Here is a 14,233-nt window from a genome sequence, read left to right on the forward strand (position 1 = left end):
ACAAACATTTTTCTTATTCTCCCAAAATTCTGCTATATTCGCACTGGGAGTTACATGCCTGAGTAAACCAAGTAATTAAAAGAGTAACAAAATCACACCTGCCATAACTCTGATCACTCTAAACATGCAATCCTATTTCTGATTTGTCCAGACACAAAATCAATACCTGAATAAGGATCTCAAGAAAACAGGTTTGTTAAGAGGTCACCTGTCAGTTTAATCCTTCTTTCTTGTCCTCTGTTTCCCACCTTCCTCTATCCCCCCAAAAATTACAGAAATCTGTAAGATCAAAATGAATGCAATGCAAAAAAGATGAAAAATATTTAAGAGTTACTAATGACTGCAGACTCAAAGGCACATCTTGCAAAATTGTTCCTTAATACTCTGAAGAGATCAAATACACTAAAAAAAGACTATTGTAGACAATCTATGAACACAAATGGACTATTGGGAAACTAGAAATATTGTTAGTGGCAAAAATGAAACAACATAATGTTAAGACTAATGTACAGACTCTAAAAATGCAGAAGAGTAGCTATATATTTGGTAATAATACTAAGCAGTTTGGGGAGAAGGGCGATTTCTGTGCTTTGTTCCAATCATTTTTGCAAAAAAAAAGTAAACAAACCATCTAGTTTTCATTATAACTGCAAGACATTAAAGGTAAAACTCTGAAAACACCTTCATGGAAAGAGCATTCTGTGCATAACATGTTAATGGTAGTTAATGAACCAAAACCCACAGAAATCTCTTTGGACAGCTAACAAACACACACAGCTATTAATTAGGTCACAGTTGTTTCCTCACGAATCTTTTGTTCGCTTTAGTTGTAGAAAACACCAACATATCCATTAGACCTGTGGGGAGGTATTCACTAGAGAAGAAAATATTTATTTATTATATGTTAAATGCTTGCAATTATATGACTACTTATGGCAGTTCTGCTGGTTTCTCTCTTTGTAAGTAAACTATAATCACTCAGTTCGCAATCTATTCTACTCCTTGGAACACCACTCACCTCAGCAGATCCAATTGTTTCATTTTGTGTACTTCGGGCAACCATTGTAAACTCAATCAGAAATGTTAGAATGCTTTGTGCATCCAGTAAAAAAACAAAACATGGAAAGAATTAACATGCTTCATTTTCACAAAACAAAAGCTCAAGGAGGTAGGGTTTTTTTTTCCTAAGGTTACCACCAAGAGGTGAAGGATAATTTCTGCTTGAAGCCCAGTTAAATTTGAGTTCCACTCACGAACACAGTTTGCCCACTACGCCAGTTAATTCATTAACTGGCTGGAAAGAAAATGTTTGCAAAGGGCTCCTGCTCCTTACTGCAGAAAATTGCAAAACTGCAGGCTGCACATCATTTCAAGGACACAAACCAGCCCCATTTTCTGAGAGCCTAGGGGAGACCGTTGCCTTTATGAAAATAATCAGCAAGTACTTCCTAATTTCTGTGCATGTGCACTGCACTGTGGGCCAGACAAGATGGCAGAGAGGGTATTTCAGAGTGTCAGAGTATACAACTGTTCTGTTGGGGACAAAGATGGCAGAGGCTGCTGGATTGGTACTGCTTCACCTTTTCTGTTTGAATCTTGCTTTAGAAAGCTGGCCATGTTCATTACCTCACCAGTCTAGTTCCACTTCTCCCACCACCACCCTTGCCCCAGGGCAGCTGCTGCCTCCTTCCCTCCATGTCTCCTGCCCCAGAACCTCTACCACTTCCTCCTCACACATCCCACACCACTATTTTCACTGCCTCCCTCAGCCCACTGAGAGAGCCCAAGTTAATAAACCTGACCAAATCCAGCTGACTGTCCAGAGCCTCTTGGGTGTGTCTTCCCAGGCTGCTGGGGCTGGCAGACTTTATTTGGTCAAGGTCTGCTGCTGCAGTTCACCTGCAATGGGTTCATACCTCACAAGTTGGAAACCACAGGGCCAGACAACATAAGAAATCTTTTCAGGTCATTGCTTCTACAGTTTTGACTTGCCAATCACAGTAACTAGGACAACTAGGTTAACCAGGATACGTCTGAAGTATGACTTAAACCCCTGCCCACTTTTGAATCAAAATTAAGAAGAAAGAAGTCAACAATGTGATTCTTCTTCAGGAAACAAATAAACAAAAATTTAAGCAGCTCACTGTCTTACCATAATCCTGTCACTGTCAATAATAGTGTTCAACCGGTGCGCGATGGTCAGCACTGTGCAGTGAGCAAACTTCTCACGGATTGTCCTTTGAATGAACTCATCTGTTCTGAAACACAGCAAGAGCAATGCAGACAAAAATCAGATGTTTGCACGGATAACTGAAAGGCAGGCAGCTTTTATGACTTCATCAAACATGACTGTATAAGCAGGAAATATGCTCATGGAGTCATTACATTGCTTCCTCCTCTCTTTATATTAAATGACTTGGAGGCATACCATGAAACAGTCCAAAATCTATCCTCTCATACTTGAGGAGTAAAGAGTGTCTTTCTGCAAGCAGAGCAATAGGCTTCATTCAGGAGACTAATTTCCCAGGCTATGATTACACAAAGAAAAAAATTCTGCAGAGTCAGACATTGCTACAGATTTCTACACGTAAAAAAAGGTTGTTGCTATTTTCTTTCAAGCTTCAGTTTGTGCAAGCAGCGAAGAAAAGTTGGTGAAAGTAAACACTCTTAATTGCAAATCAACTGAAGAATGAACACAAGATGGCCTATAACTAAGGTTCTTGACTTCAGCATCAAAGGTGGATTAAATAAAGCAGGCGGCTGGTAAACTGAACTCCAGAAGGACTGGAGCAGCTCAAGAACCTGCACACAGGAAAAAAAGAAAGCTTGGCATATTCCACAAATCAAAAGTGCTAACTGAAACATACAACTTGGGAAAAGGGATAAAAGCTTCCAAGCCAAGAGCCTCAAACTATTGTATGTATCAACCACTTAAGAAAAGGATATCAGGAGGAAACATAAGACTTGTAGAGAATGGAAACTAAGAGCATAGATGCTGAAGTACAGGGTTAAAGTGGTAGCTGTCAGCAATAGAGCTGAGAACTGTGAAAAGGAAACACAATTGTACCAAAAGACATATACAGCCCTAAAATGTTCTCTAGCTGTATAAACAAGCATTAAAGCAAAGGAGGCACAATACTGGAGATCATTCAAGTAACCATCTGTACACCACCTCTGACACCACCTAACCAGTCAGGCTTAAATGCGTGAATCTACCAAGTCCTCTAGTCAATGAAAGGGGAAAGGCACGACTGTGAGGTGAAGGGGAGCACCTGGATTAGGCAGCCATCAGGTGATGAATGCCCTCTAGAGGCACCTGACAGCCCACATTGCACAGGAAGCCTAGGCTCCCAACCTGGGCACAAAGCTAGGCCAAGCAAATACTCACATGCTGCCCATCAGCCTTCAGTTAAAAAGATGAGTGGTGACAATGGGGAAAAAGTTTCAGAAACGAAAAATCTCATCCAAGATAGAAGGAAGGCACAAAGAACTCAAAATATACTGAGGTTAATTGGACCAGGGAAGCTCCAGCCTAGAAGTTGGGCACTTGAAGGCATGGGTCTCATTTCCAGGATTTCTATTAAAACACAACACTGTACTTTTATAATGACTGGAGAATAATAAATGCTGTAGATAGGGTTAAAACAAGACAAAGGAGACAGCTGGGTAAACTGATATATTTAGGCAGCCATGCTGGCTTCAACCAGTTGCTTGCAAAGCCTTAATTTTTCAAATTGTTACAAGTAACTGGAAAATCAAGTAAAATATGGCAAAGATGCATGCAACAGATGTCTTCCTCTGACAAATTATTATTTTTTAGACAGAACTAGTACTCTACATTGAATCTGTCTGCACATGATAAATATTTGGTATCACTTCATAAATTAGGCAAAAATAATTGTTCTGATGCCACCAAGTCAGTGGGCACTAACAATAAAAAGTGGACAAAAACAACTTTGGAAGAACGGGATGACTTAGACAATGGAATAACCATTAAGTTTCCACAGTGGAAAGCACAAGCTCAAGCTCTGAAGGACTGAACACATCTTCTGTTAAAAAATAAGCTGAAGCAATTAACATGACAAAAGAATAGACAGATCCCTGCTGACAAACAGTTAAGCAAGAGCTCCCATCCATGCTGTCTGTCATCTTCACCTGGGGACAGAAACAGTTAAGTCATGAGCTTACTGACAACTGGGTTCTGGGCCACAGTCTTAGAAGGCTTGGTCCTTCTGCTCCTACTTTCTAAAACAAGCTAAAGTACAGGGTGGAAAGCTGATGTTCCTCAACTCTTCCTTTTGAACCAAGGCCAGTATGACATCAGGGAAAGAGACAGGAGGAGAAGTGAGGACAGAGCCCAGACACTTTAATCCTGTGTGTTAACAGTCTCCTTAAAAAAGGAAGTTTTTTATCATTAATGCCCAGCATCATGGTGCTTTTACCATGGTGTTAATGCATGTATGTTTTTTCTCTCCACTCTCCAGTGGCAACGTCTCAGTGGCTAGACTACTCTTACTTTCAAAAGAAAAAAAAATCAGGGCCATAAATAGAAATGCTCAGCAGGGAAGAGGTTCATAGTCAGTGGGATGTGTTTTCTGCAATGGTTAGAACGGCAAAAGGGAAACAAAAAGGTTTGATATTTACTAGAATTATGTAAAGGAAGTGTTTTTCTTTCCTTTATGGTTAAACTCAGGTGAGGTTTCCTGCAAAGCTACTACAGAGCACTGAGAATCACAGGCTGCTCAGAAATTTGAAAACAACTTTTTAAGGGGCTCAAAATGATTTGTAACTGTCAGGTTATTCTTAATGTTATCTGAAGAATATTCCTCATCCTTGAACATCCCTGTGCTCTGCATTCATTTATTGTATCTTCCTTTATTACACACATTCCTTATAGCACCACCTCTTCCTACATTTACAATAGAAAACATTTCTCATTCTTAGACAGATACTATCAAACTATTATCTTAAACAGGTATTTCTTGAATATAAGCTTATCCCTAATAAGAAACCGCTGGCCATATTGTGGGTGTGACATGTTGTAAAATGAGACTACAAACTAATCACAAAGAGATTCATCTTGAAATATCACAGTTAAGAAATCTCATGCATACACATTCGCTGATACAGACTTGACCAGATCCTCTCTAAGGTGCACAGTAGATCTTGGAGTACAGTTTTTGGGATGGTAGGCAGAAGCACCATCAGTAATCCCCAAGGGTGTCTCAGAAGAACGTAGGAAAGGCAGGAAAATGTAAAAGACTAAGAAAAGGTTCTGTGCTGACAGAGTCTAGAGACTATACTATATGCCGATTAGAGCCATCTACTCTCTAGAAAAGTGCCAAAAGAAGAAGCATTTCTAGTGCCTACTCATACTGAGAAAGCAGTCAGGCAAGTGCCAAATGATTCCACCACCCACCTCAGTGGATAAATTCCCATCATCTTTCAGGCACGTTAGAAACCAAAGATGCAACCTGATTACCAAAACCAGGGCTGCTAGATGACAAAAGCTCAACCATGATCTGATAATACGAAAATGGGAACCACGATACTACCCGTCACGAGGAACAGTACAATAAGAAAGCACAAAATGGTGATATAGCTGTTCCACTGGCATCACAGGATCTAACACCAAGTTTCACAGCTACCCAAGATCTGGTGTAACCTGAATTAGTTGACTCTGTAAAAAGAAAACTATCTGAAGAGCAAGAATAAATATGATCTAAATGAGAAGCAACAAAGCTGCTGAAAAGAACACTGGGTAAGTCATTATCTTCAGTCTAATGTCCTCATGGGATTGCCCTGGAAGCATATCTCACGCTACATAACTCCTTTAGATAATTTCTGCAAAGGGGAAACAGTTAGAGACAGCAGTTAGACGTGATGAAAAGTTAAACCTTACATGGTTAAGCTGGCTAATGAACTGAACTACGTGCAATAGTTGTTTTTACTAGACTCAATGAACAACCAATGTAAAAATGTGGCAGTGGACTGGTCTCAACAAGTTTTGTCCTCTGTAAGCAGTAAAACCACAACTTAACGCGTAACACTGTAGTCAGTGTACAGAAAGCTTACCAAGTTCAACACAGTATTTTTAAAAAGTCTCAGTTACTAAGGATTTTGTTTCAATATATCACCAATGTGCCTAGAAAGACCTTCAGGTCTTCTGCTCTAGACTTCATACAACTTTCCAGAAAGGATTAACTGCTTTAAAATGACTCTATTCTTCACAATGAGAATACCAGCTTCAGGATCAAGAAGATAAGATCAAACTAAATGTCTGTCAGTCATCATGTAAAACATGCAAGTAGTCTAACTTAGGGCAACTGACTGTATGACAAGCTCCTCCTCTCCATCATGACAGTACTGACACACCTGCAGCATGCAGAGCAGTTGACAGCTACGTGGAACAAAGAGGAAAACAAGAGTACATACGGGAGCAGGAAGATGTAAGAAGGAGGAAGAAGGATGAACTCCAAATTCCTTCCCTTCACACTTCTGCTGAGCTTCACTCAGCAGCAAACAAGAATGATCTAGCTGATTTGGAGAAATATGGCAGGGAGTCCCTCAGACCTGTGGGAAGGGCACTGCACCTCTCACCCTGCTGTCACATCCACTGCCTCATGCCACCTCACCCCTCTTTCTCCTGCTCGCAACCCCAAACCCTGCCTTCTAACATTTGCTTCCAGGTTGAACTGGAGCAGGGATGCAGCTGCAGCAGTAGTTGACTCAAAGAGATCAAGAGACAGAAAAACAACTCCAGAGCTGGCGGCAGCTCCTCATGGTTTCCTGTCCCAGGTGCTTGACATGAGGTATGCTTGCCACCAGGCTAGAGACAAGGGTGCCAGGTATGGGGGTTGTGCATCAGAAGAGGAGGAGGCTTTCCTTACATGCCAAAAATGCCTCCCTAACTGCTCAGTTAAGCAACCCACATCAGCATTTCCTGATGAGCGTCCTATCAGATTGCGCAGCTGGAAAATACTTGGCTCTAGGTATAGCAACACATTAAGGAAAAGGTAATAATGACTGTAATGCAAACTGAATTCAAAGAAGAAGTTCCAAGTTATTATTTGTATTGTTAAACCTAGAGTTGATACAAACAAACATTTACCTTATTATAATATATATTGCAGTATACATTAATCAAGATCAATTAAATGGATAGTGCAAGTTGAGAACACACACATGTGAGATGCCAAAATAAGGATGAATAAGATGGTATTAAATTTCCACAGCTATGATTAATCACAGTTAATCTATCAGAGCTCAGCCAAAAATAAACTAATAGTAAAAAAAAAAAAAAAAAGAGAACCTCTGGGAAGGGAATGCACTTCTGCACTTCTCTAAAGGTTTTAGAAATACTCTGTCAGCTGAACTGCAAAGCTACCCTAGTGGCACCACTTCTCCCCCAAGAAGATGTTATAAAAATGAGTCACGCCCAGATGACATACAAAATCCTTAATGCATCTGTTTGAGGGACTTGCTGTGTTATTGTCCTCTTTGGACTTTGAGTTCTCCCTCAAGCCATAGTTTGTTGGAACTATATATTCAGCTCAGACTAATTGATGCAGTACGTTTGCAGCATTGTTTCCAAAATATTTCCACCAGCGTTTCAAATGTTTCAAAAATTAACAGTGGGGGTACTTAGCTATTGGAACAATTTAACAAGGATTGTCATTGAATTTTTTTTTCTATTGAGGTTGGATGTTCTTCTAAAAGTATACTCTAGTTCAAACAGGAACGAATTCAGGAAAGTTCTCTCAGCCTGAGTTATACAAGAAAATAATGAATGATAAACGAGTCCCTCCTGTAGCTTTAAACGTCTCCAAATCTGTTTTGCAATCCCTGTGTTGTTTAGGACTGCTTACCTTCCCCCTGCCCCCCTTTTTATCTATAACTTATTACACCAACATCTGAGCCATCTGAAGAGACAGCACTCATAACCAGAAGTACCTGTGTTTGCTTATAGCCATTTTTACCTTTCTAGATTTAGGAGTGTGTGGTGGGATTAATTAATAAATTAAAATATATCTATTTCCAAGAGACATTTCTTCCACAAATCAATAGAACTGATATGTCATGGCTATTCTGTTGTTGTCGATGTGAATTTCCAAGGAGGTTGTTGTCTTCTTGTCTATGGCTGCAGACAAATAAACTCTCAATATTAATTTCTCTACTCTACGGAATGCACTGAAATTTGGGATATTTTGAGCACTTAGTTTATACCATCTGCTCTGTAGCCAAAGCTGAACTGCCCCATTTTGAATAGACAATTATGATATTATCATTAAAAACCATAAAACACCAATACAAGCTACAGAAAAAAGCATTAAGTTCACCTCTTCAGTACCGATGATTGTGTTAGAAGAAAAAACAGCTCATCTTAACATGACAGGTATTGTTTTTACCTTGGGTCTACATTTGCTGTTGCTTCATCGATGATAAGGATCCGATTTTTTTTTAGAACCGCTCTGGCAAGACACACCAGCTGTCTCTGACCAACACTAAAATTAGACCCAGATTCTGCCAGCTGCATCTCCATTTTATTAGGTAGATCTTCCACAACCTCCTTCAGCTGCACCTGTTGACATGTCAACATGTTGTAGGATGAGTAACTCTCTTTTAAATCAGCCATTGTGTGTATGATGACACAACAATAAGTATGCAAGGTTTACCTTTTATATTCTGACACAAAATGCCAAGTTGGATTACACAGTGTGTCAGTTATTAGAATTCTAAAGACATTAAAGCACATTGTTAAGAATCTATTAATGTTCATTAAAACTAAGATATGAATCAAAATGCAACCAAAGTATCATCCCAAAGGATAATTTTTTCATAAAAGACTTATATAACATATACAGTGTACACGTACATGAACACACACACACACACATACAAACACACATACAATAGTCTACCTCTTTCTAACAACAGCTATGCCCTTATCAAATCTGATGAAAGCATCTAAAACCTAACAGCACACAAGCACTGTAGTGTTATTTGGCTTGCAAATATCAGATGTGCAGTGTTGGAATTAATAAGTCACCTCTTCCAAGGCATTCCACAGTTCTTCATCGGTGTGTTCATTGAAAGGATCTAAGTTTTTCCTCATTGTTCCAGTGAATAAAACAGGCTCCTAAAACCCAGTGAAATTAGCATTGCATTATAAACACAGGTTTTACATTGCAACAGGTGATTTAATAATAACCAGAACTAACCTGTATCAACAATAGCACTGAAATATCCAACAACAAGCTGTTTTTATGAAATGTAAAGGAGTATTTCACAATAGCATGCTAGGGGTGGGGGGGGTAGGGTGGTGGGAGGCAAATCTATGAAGATAATATACCAAACAGGACAGGTCTGTTTGCAAATTGCTGTGCACAGTTATGTTGGTACTCAAATGGGCACTTACATGCCACTGTTCTGATGCCACAAGCTATATATATATATATATATACTTACAAGAAATCATTGCTATCCTCATGGTATTGTTAGTGAAAATCAGCAACTATCACTGTCACACTCCTAAATTACGTGTGTGTCATTCTGAAAATTTGTTTTTAAAGTGCATAAACCAGAGAGGAATCAAAGGGCTCACAATGTCTTCTTGGTTTTCCTTCTCTCTTTGTGGGCTTTGCTTTTTTTAAAAAAATATTTTTTTAATGTGTTACCATTAAAGCCCTTCAATTTTACCACCAGAACTGAAGAGGAACTGCTTTCACTGTTTCAACACAACACAAACACGTACTGCCACAGCATCAAAGCAAACTTACTTAGAACTACAACACCATTGGGCAAAGCTCTACCTCAAAATACACCAGTGTGTCATATCAGCACCTTCTCCCATTCAGGAACCAATGTGGGTTTCCTGTGGTCAAAGCAAGTTTTGTTATACTTCAGCTCCCAGTCAGACCAGTAACTGATCATTAATGGAACTGGCAAAAAATCAGTTCACACTGGAAAATGTAGTGTTTGAGAAGTGGGAAGACACCTTTTGGTCCGGAACTCCTTAAGCAGGAGATCAGCACTCATTCACATGAACTGACAGACCTGACAGTCATGCACTAACACGACTTGAGGGCTAAACTCTTAATACCACACATAAAGACTGCAAGTCAAAAGCTGTAATCATGCTCATCATAAATAGAGACCATTTGTCATGTTGTCAGTCTTCTTTAAATTGCAGAAATTGTATGCAAAATGTTTTCTTCTCCCCTAGGAAATAATGTCTAACCTAAATTGGATAACTTCAGCTTACTCTGAGATTAACCTTTGTCGGAACTTATGCCCCATCTAAGCCTGGTGATACCCAGCTCCAAAGGGCTGCAGCATATCAGAACAGAATTTGGATCTTAACCTTTTCATTGTGTCTTCATTTCTAAACCACTCTGAGTGGTATCAAAGGATTAAGAAAGACAGAACATGCCACAAGCAACGTAAAAGAACATACACATTTCTTGACATAAAATGCCAATGATTTGAAAGTATCTGTTGTATTAACATGTCACTAAAAACCTGTTGAATGAACAAAAGGATTAAAAAAACCCCCATTAATAGGTTAAAGAACAGTTTTCTTCAAAAACCCTAGAAAGTTAATTTGTTTAACAATATATATTTTGATACACCATTTGGTGTGTTTTGAAGGTATTGTTACATTGATTTTTCTTTTCAATCCACTTTTATAGGTTAGCAAAATAAGAGGCTGAATTTATAAAGTGTTCATAACTATTATAAAAGTCCTAACAACAGACATGTACTGCAACAGGAGATAAGGATATTTTTAATTACCATTTCTGACACAGATTATTATTTAAATTAGTCTGGTTTATGAGAGGAAAGTAATAAGACAAACCTGTAAATAATTGTTGTAAAAATGCTTGCAGTCAGGGAGGCAGTCAACATTTGCATAGAAAAGATTTACAAACACAACCTTCACACAGCTCCATCCAAGCAAGCAATTAGAAGCCTAAGCACATTTTTATTTCTCCAGGTAGCTATTTAAACTTACATATAAGAAAACTTCAGTCTTGCCTCATCACTCTCTAGGAACTGTTCTGTTTAGCATGTTTTATGTTACAATTTTAATAAGCATCTCTCCCTCTGGTTTCTTAGCTTCCCACGTAATTGTGAAGATATTTGCTGCAAATAACTATCTGATGTTACATTACTATATCTAGTATTGACACTACTATTAACATGTTACAAGACAATGCCTATCACCAAGTTTACTGGAGTGTAAGCCTTATCCCAAATCCTCCTCTTCTTACTACCACCACTTCATGGTTTTGCTTATTTTTAGTGGAAACAAGTCATCCCTTAGGTAGAAAAGAAACGTCACCTGATAGTCTTTGGCACCTTTATATGACAGGATTTTAATTACGGTCCCAAAGGGTTTTAAACTTTATAAAAGTCACAGAATTTAACTGAATTAAAATAGTTTTACAACTATGTCAATAGACCAATGTATGAAAAAATCCACCCATATATAATTAAATGTAGTGAACTCTGAGCATCTGCATCACTCAACATGTAGCAATTGTATCTCGCCAGTAGCTAACACTGAACACAAACAAAGAAAATAGAACTTAAATCCAAGTAAAGTCCTCTTTACATACAAAAGATGACTAGTTCCTGTGAGTACCTCAACTGTGCAACAACAATGCCTTCAGCATGCAGAAACAAAAGACATCCTGCATTAGGCAACAATCCAATTGCTGGGGAAGTACCTTTTCTTTCTTATTTTTTTTTTTTTTTAATAATAGCATACCTGTTTCTTTTCTCTGAATCCTCCTCTTATGAAAAGAAGAAAAAATAAAGCAGGTATTCAAGTGAGGCTTAGAACCAGTGTTCATTACCATTTTTATCAGATTCTCAATTGAAATAAAGTAACACACTTAACTCTATCCTGCCAACAGGCTAGCAAAGATGTGTAAGGATCCCTCTGTAATAAAACAGAGAGATCTGAGAATTAACGTTATATGTGTCAAACAAATTCTTTTGGGTTTTAGCCTACTTTTCTACCTACCTGCAAGAACATCCCAGAAAAATTATTTCCCAAAAATGTGACTTTGCATTTGCACCATATGAGATTTTCCTCTCCTTCTCCCTCTACAGTGGAGAGGAAAGGAGCAAGGAAGAGGTAAGAGCTCTCATGAAACATGGTAACCAGCATAGGCTCTGTCTTCAGGTTATACATAACTCCTCTCTGATTCTATGCCTCATTTGAAAGTAAGACTTGTGACCTGCTGGACTTCTTGGGACATTCTTTGTTCTGCTCCAGCACCAGGGATGAGGTTATTCCCAATATTATGTTAGTTTTCTTCCTGGATTGTAGCCTTTCCTACATTCGGCTTCTAAAACTCACCAAGTTGGGGTTTTTTATGGGTCATAATGGCGCTCTCTTTCATCCATTCCCCTGCTCTCCTTTTGTGCAACCTTCTCCAAATAATGAACAGGCAGGTAGCTCACTTTTGATTGTCATATTTGGTCTTTCTAGATCTAGCCTCAGTCAATTTGTTCAGGGGAAACTAGAGAGGTTAAAGTGGTCCCCCAAAGTCCTTTACTAAGGAAGCTTCAGGCAATACATCAGGTAGAAATCGCTGTCAAAGCATCAAGTGACTTCACAGCACAGGTGACGACTGCTAAATTCTTGCCAGGTTTTCTCTGTGCTTCCGAGGCTATAAGAGGACAGCACACTGCTAACACCTACTCACAAGTATTCCAGAGAAACAGATGTGGGACAACAGAAGGAAGAAAATGCTGCAGCCCACAAAGCTGATTGTGTTTATCTCCAAATAATCAAGACCTTACTCAAGTAAAAGTAACGCCTCACTAAAGCTTCCATGTCTACTGTATACAGGAGGAACATATTCTGGTCTACTGCATACAGGGGGAACATATCCTGGTAAAGCATTTTAAATATTGTGGCATTATGTTGACAATGTCACTCTCTTACCTGAGGTATAATTGAAATTTTCTTCCTCAAGTCATGGAGTCCTAGCTCTGATGTCAAATACTTATCAATCCAAATCTTTCCTTCGGGTTCTGCCAAGCGAAAGAGGGCTGCTATCAGAGAGCTCTTCCCAGCACCGGTTCTTCCCACTATTCCAACCTACAGAGCAAGCCAAGCTTGTACAATTAAACCTTGAGCTTTTCAGGTTAAATTATCAAGCAACAGTTTTACAACATCACAGGATTTATAGTAGAACAAGCACTAAATAAAGCTTCTTTGTAATTAACATTTTTCCGAGAGGCAAAAACCTCCCCCCAGATCAGTTTGGATTCAGGTGACATTTGGATACCCAACAATTTCTTGGATCATATTCAAAGGTGAAAGATTTTCCCTTAATGTGTGGTGGTTTATTGTGTAAACAAGATAAAGTGGCTCGGCATACAGAGTAACATGATTCAAAGCTGCTAATTTTTATACTAAACCTGGTTTGGTGGGTGATGTTAGACAAATCATTTCAGACGTGCATTTACTTCTCAACCCGAAAAAGGACTCCCATATAAAAAGCACTTTGGGAGCAATGTATGAGTAATATTCCCATGGTCAAGGCAAAGTACTTGAAAGTGGTCAAACTCTAAAGCCAAAACTAGCAGGATTATAAACTTCACTCATGCTTCAGATGGCTTCAACAGAGAGGACACAAGAATCGAAACTACATGGCCACATAAGCAAGTTGCAATTCGTTTCCGAACGGACAAAAAAGTGAATAATAAAATCTGATTCTGGCTTCTCTATGTTCCCAAAGGAAGATCAGAATCTGTATGCAATGTGAATAAATAATGCTTCCACAAAAAAGCAGAGGTAGAGACAATGCAAATATATGGGATTGTTAACTTCAATGACAAAGGTGTAAGACCAACAGATATTTCATAGGAAACCAACACTTTGGGAGAACATAAGCCTCCCAATACATCCCATTCATAATGGGACATATAATTAGCAGTGATTGCATACTACTTGAACAGCAAACACTTTTTTTAAATAAATGTTGTCTTTGGGTAAAGGATTCTTACAGAAAACAATGGACAGTAATCAATTGTATCAGAGAACGTGATGGGTGTAACCCTCCACGCAGATCTGATCTGGCAGGATTTGTTATTTCTTGCACTCAGTTCTAATCACTGCATTTGCAGAAAGAAATCAACTCACTGGAAAGACTTCAGAGAAGTGCAACCTAAAATTAATATGGGTTAGAGATACTGATTTGATGAGGAAGGA

At 38.8% G+C, this 14,233-nt stretch overlaps 1 protein-coding gene across 1 annotated transcript in view; it reads right to left on the reverse strand.

The window, feature by feature from the left end:
• The window catches only part of ABCC4 (ATP binding cassette subfamily C member 4 (PEL blood group)), a 159,527-nt gene that overhangs the window by 22,994 nt on the left and 122,300 nt on the right, over positions 1-14,233 (reverse strand). The window contains exons 26-29 of the mRNA XM_061996060.1: positions 12,962-13,117; positions 9,050-9,139; positions 8,409-8,581; positions 2,153-2,258 (exon numbers count right to left, since the gene is read on the reverse strand). Of these exons, the coding sequence (XP_061852044.1) occupies positions 2,153-2,258; positions 8,409-8,581; positions 9,050-9,139; positions 12,962-13,117 (525 nt within the window). The remainder of the gene's footprint in view (positions 1-2,152; positions 2,259-8,408; positions 8,582-9,049; positions 9,140-12,961; positions 13,118-14,233) is intronic.

Source organism: Colius striatus, chromosome 1 (genome assembly GCF_028858725.1).
Source record: "Colius striatus isolate bColStr4 chromosome 1, bColStr4.1.hap1, whole genome shotgun sequence".
NCBI classification, from domain to species: domain Eukaryota; kingdom Metazoa; phylum Chordata; class Aves; order Coliiformes; family Coliidae; genus Colius; species Colius striatus.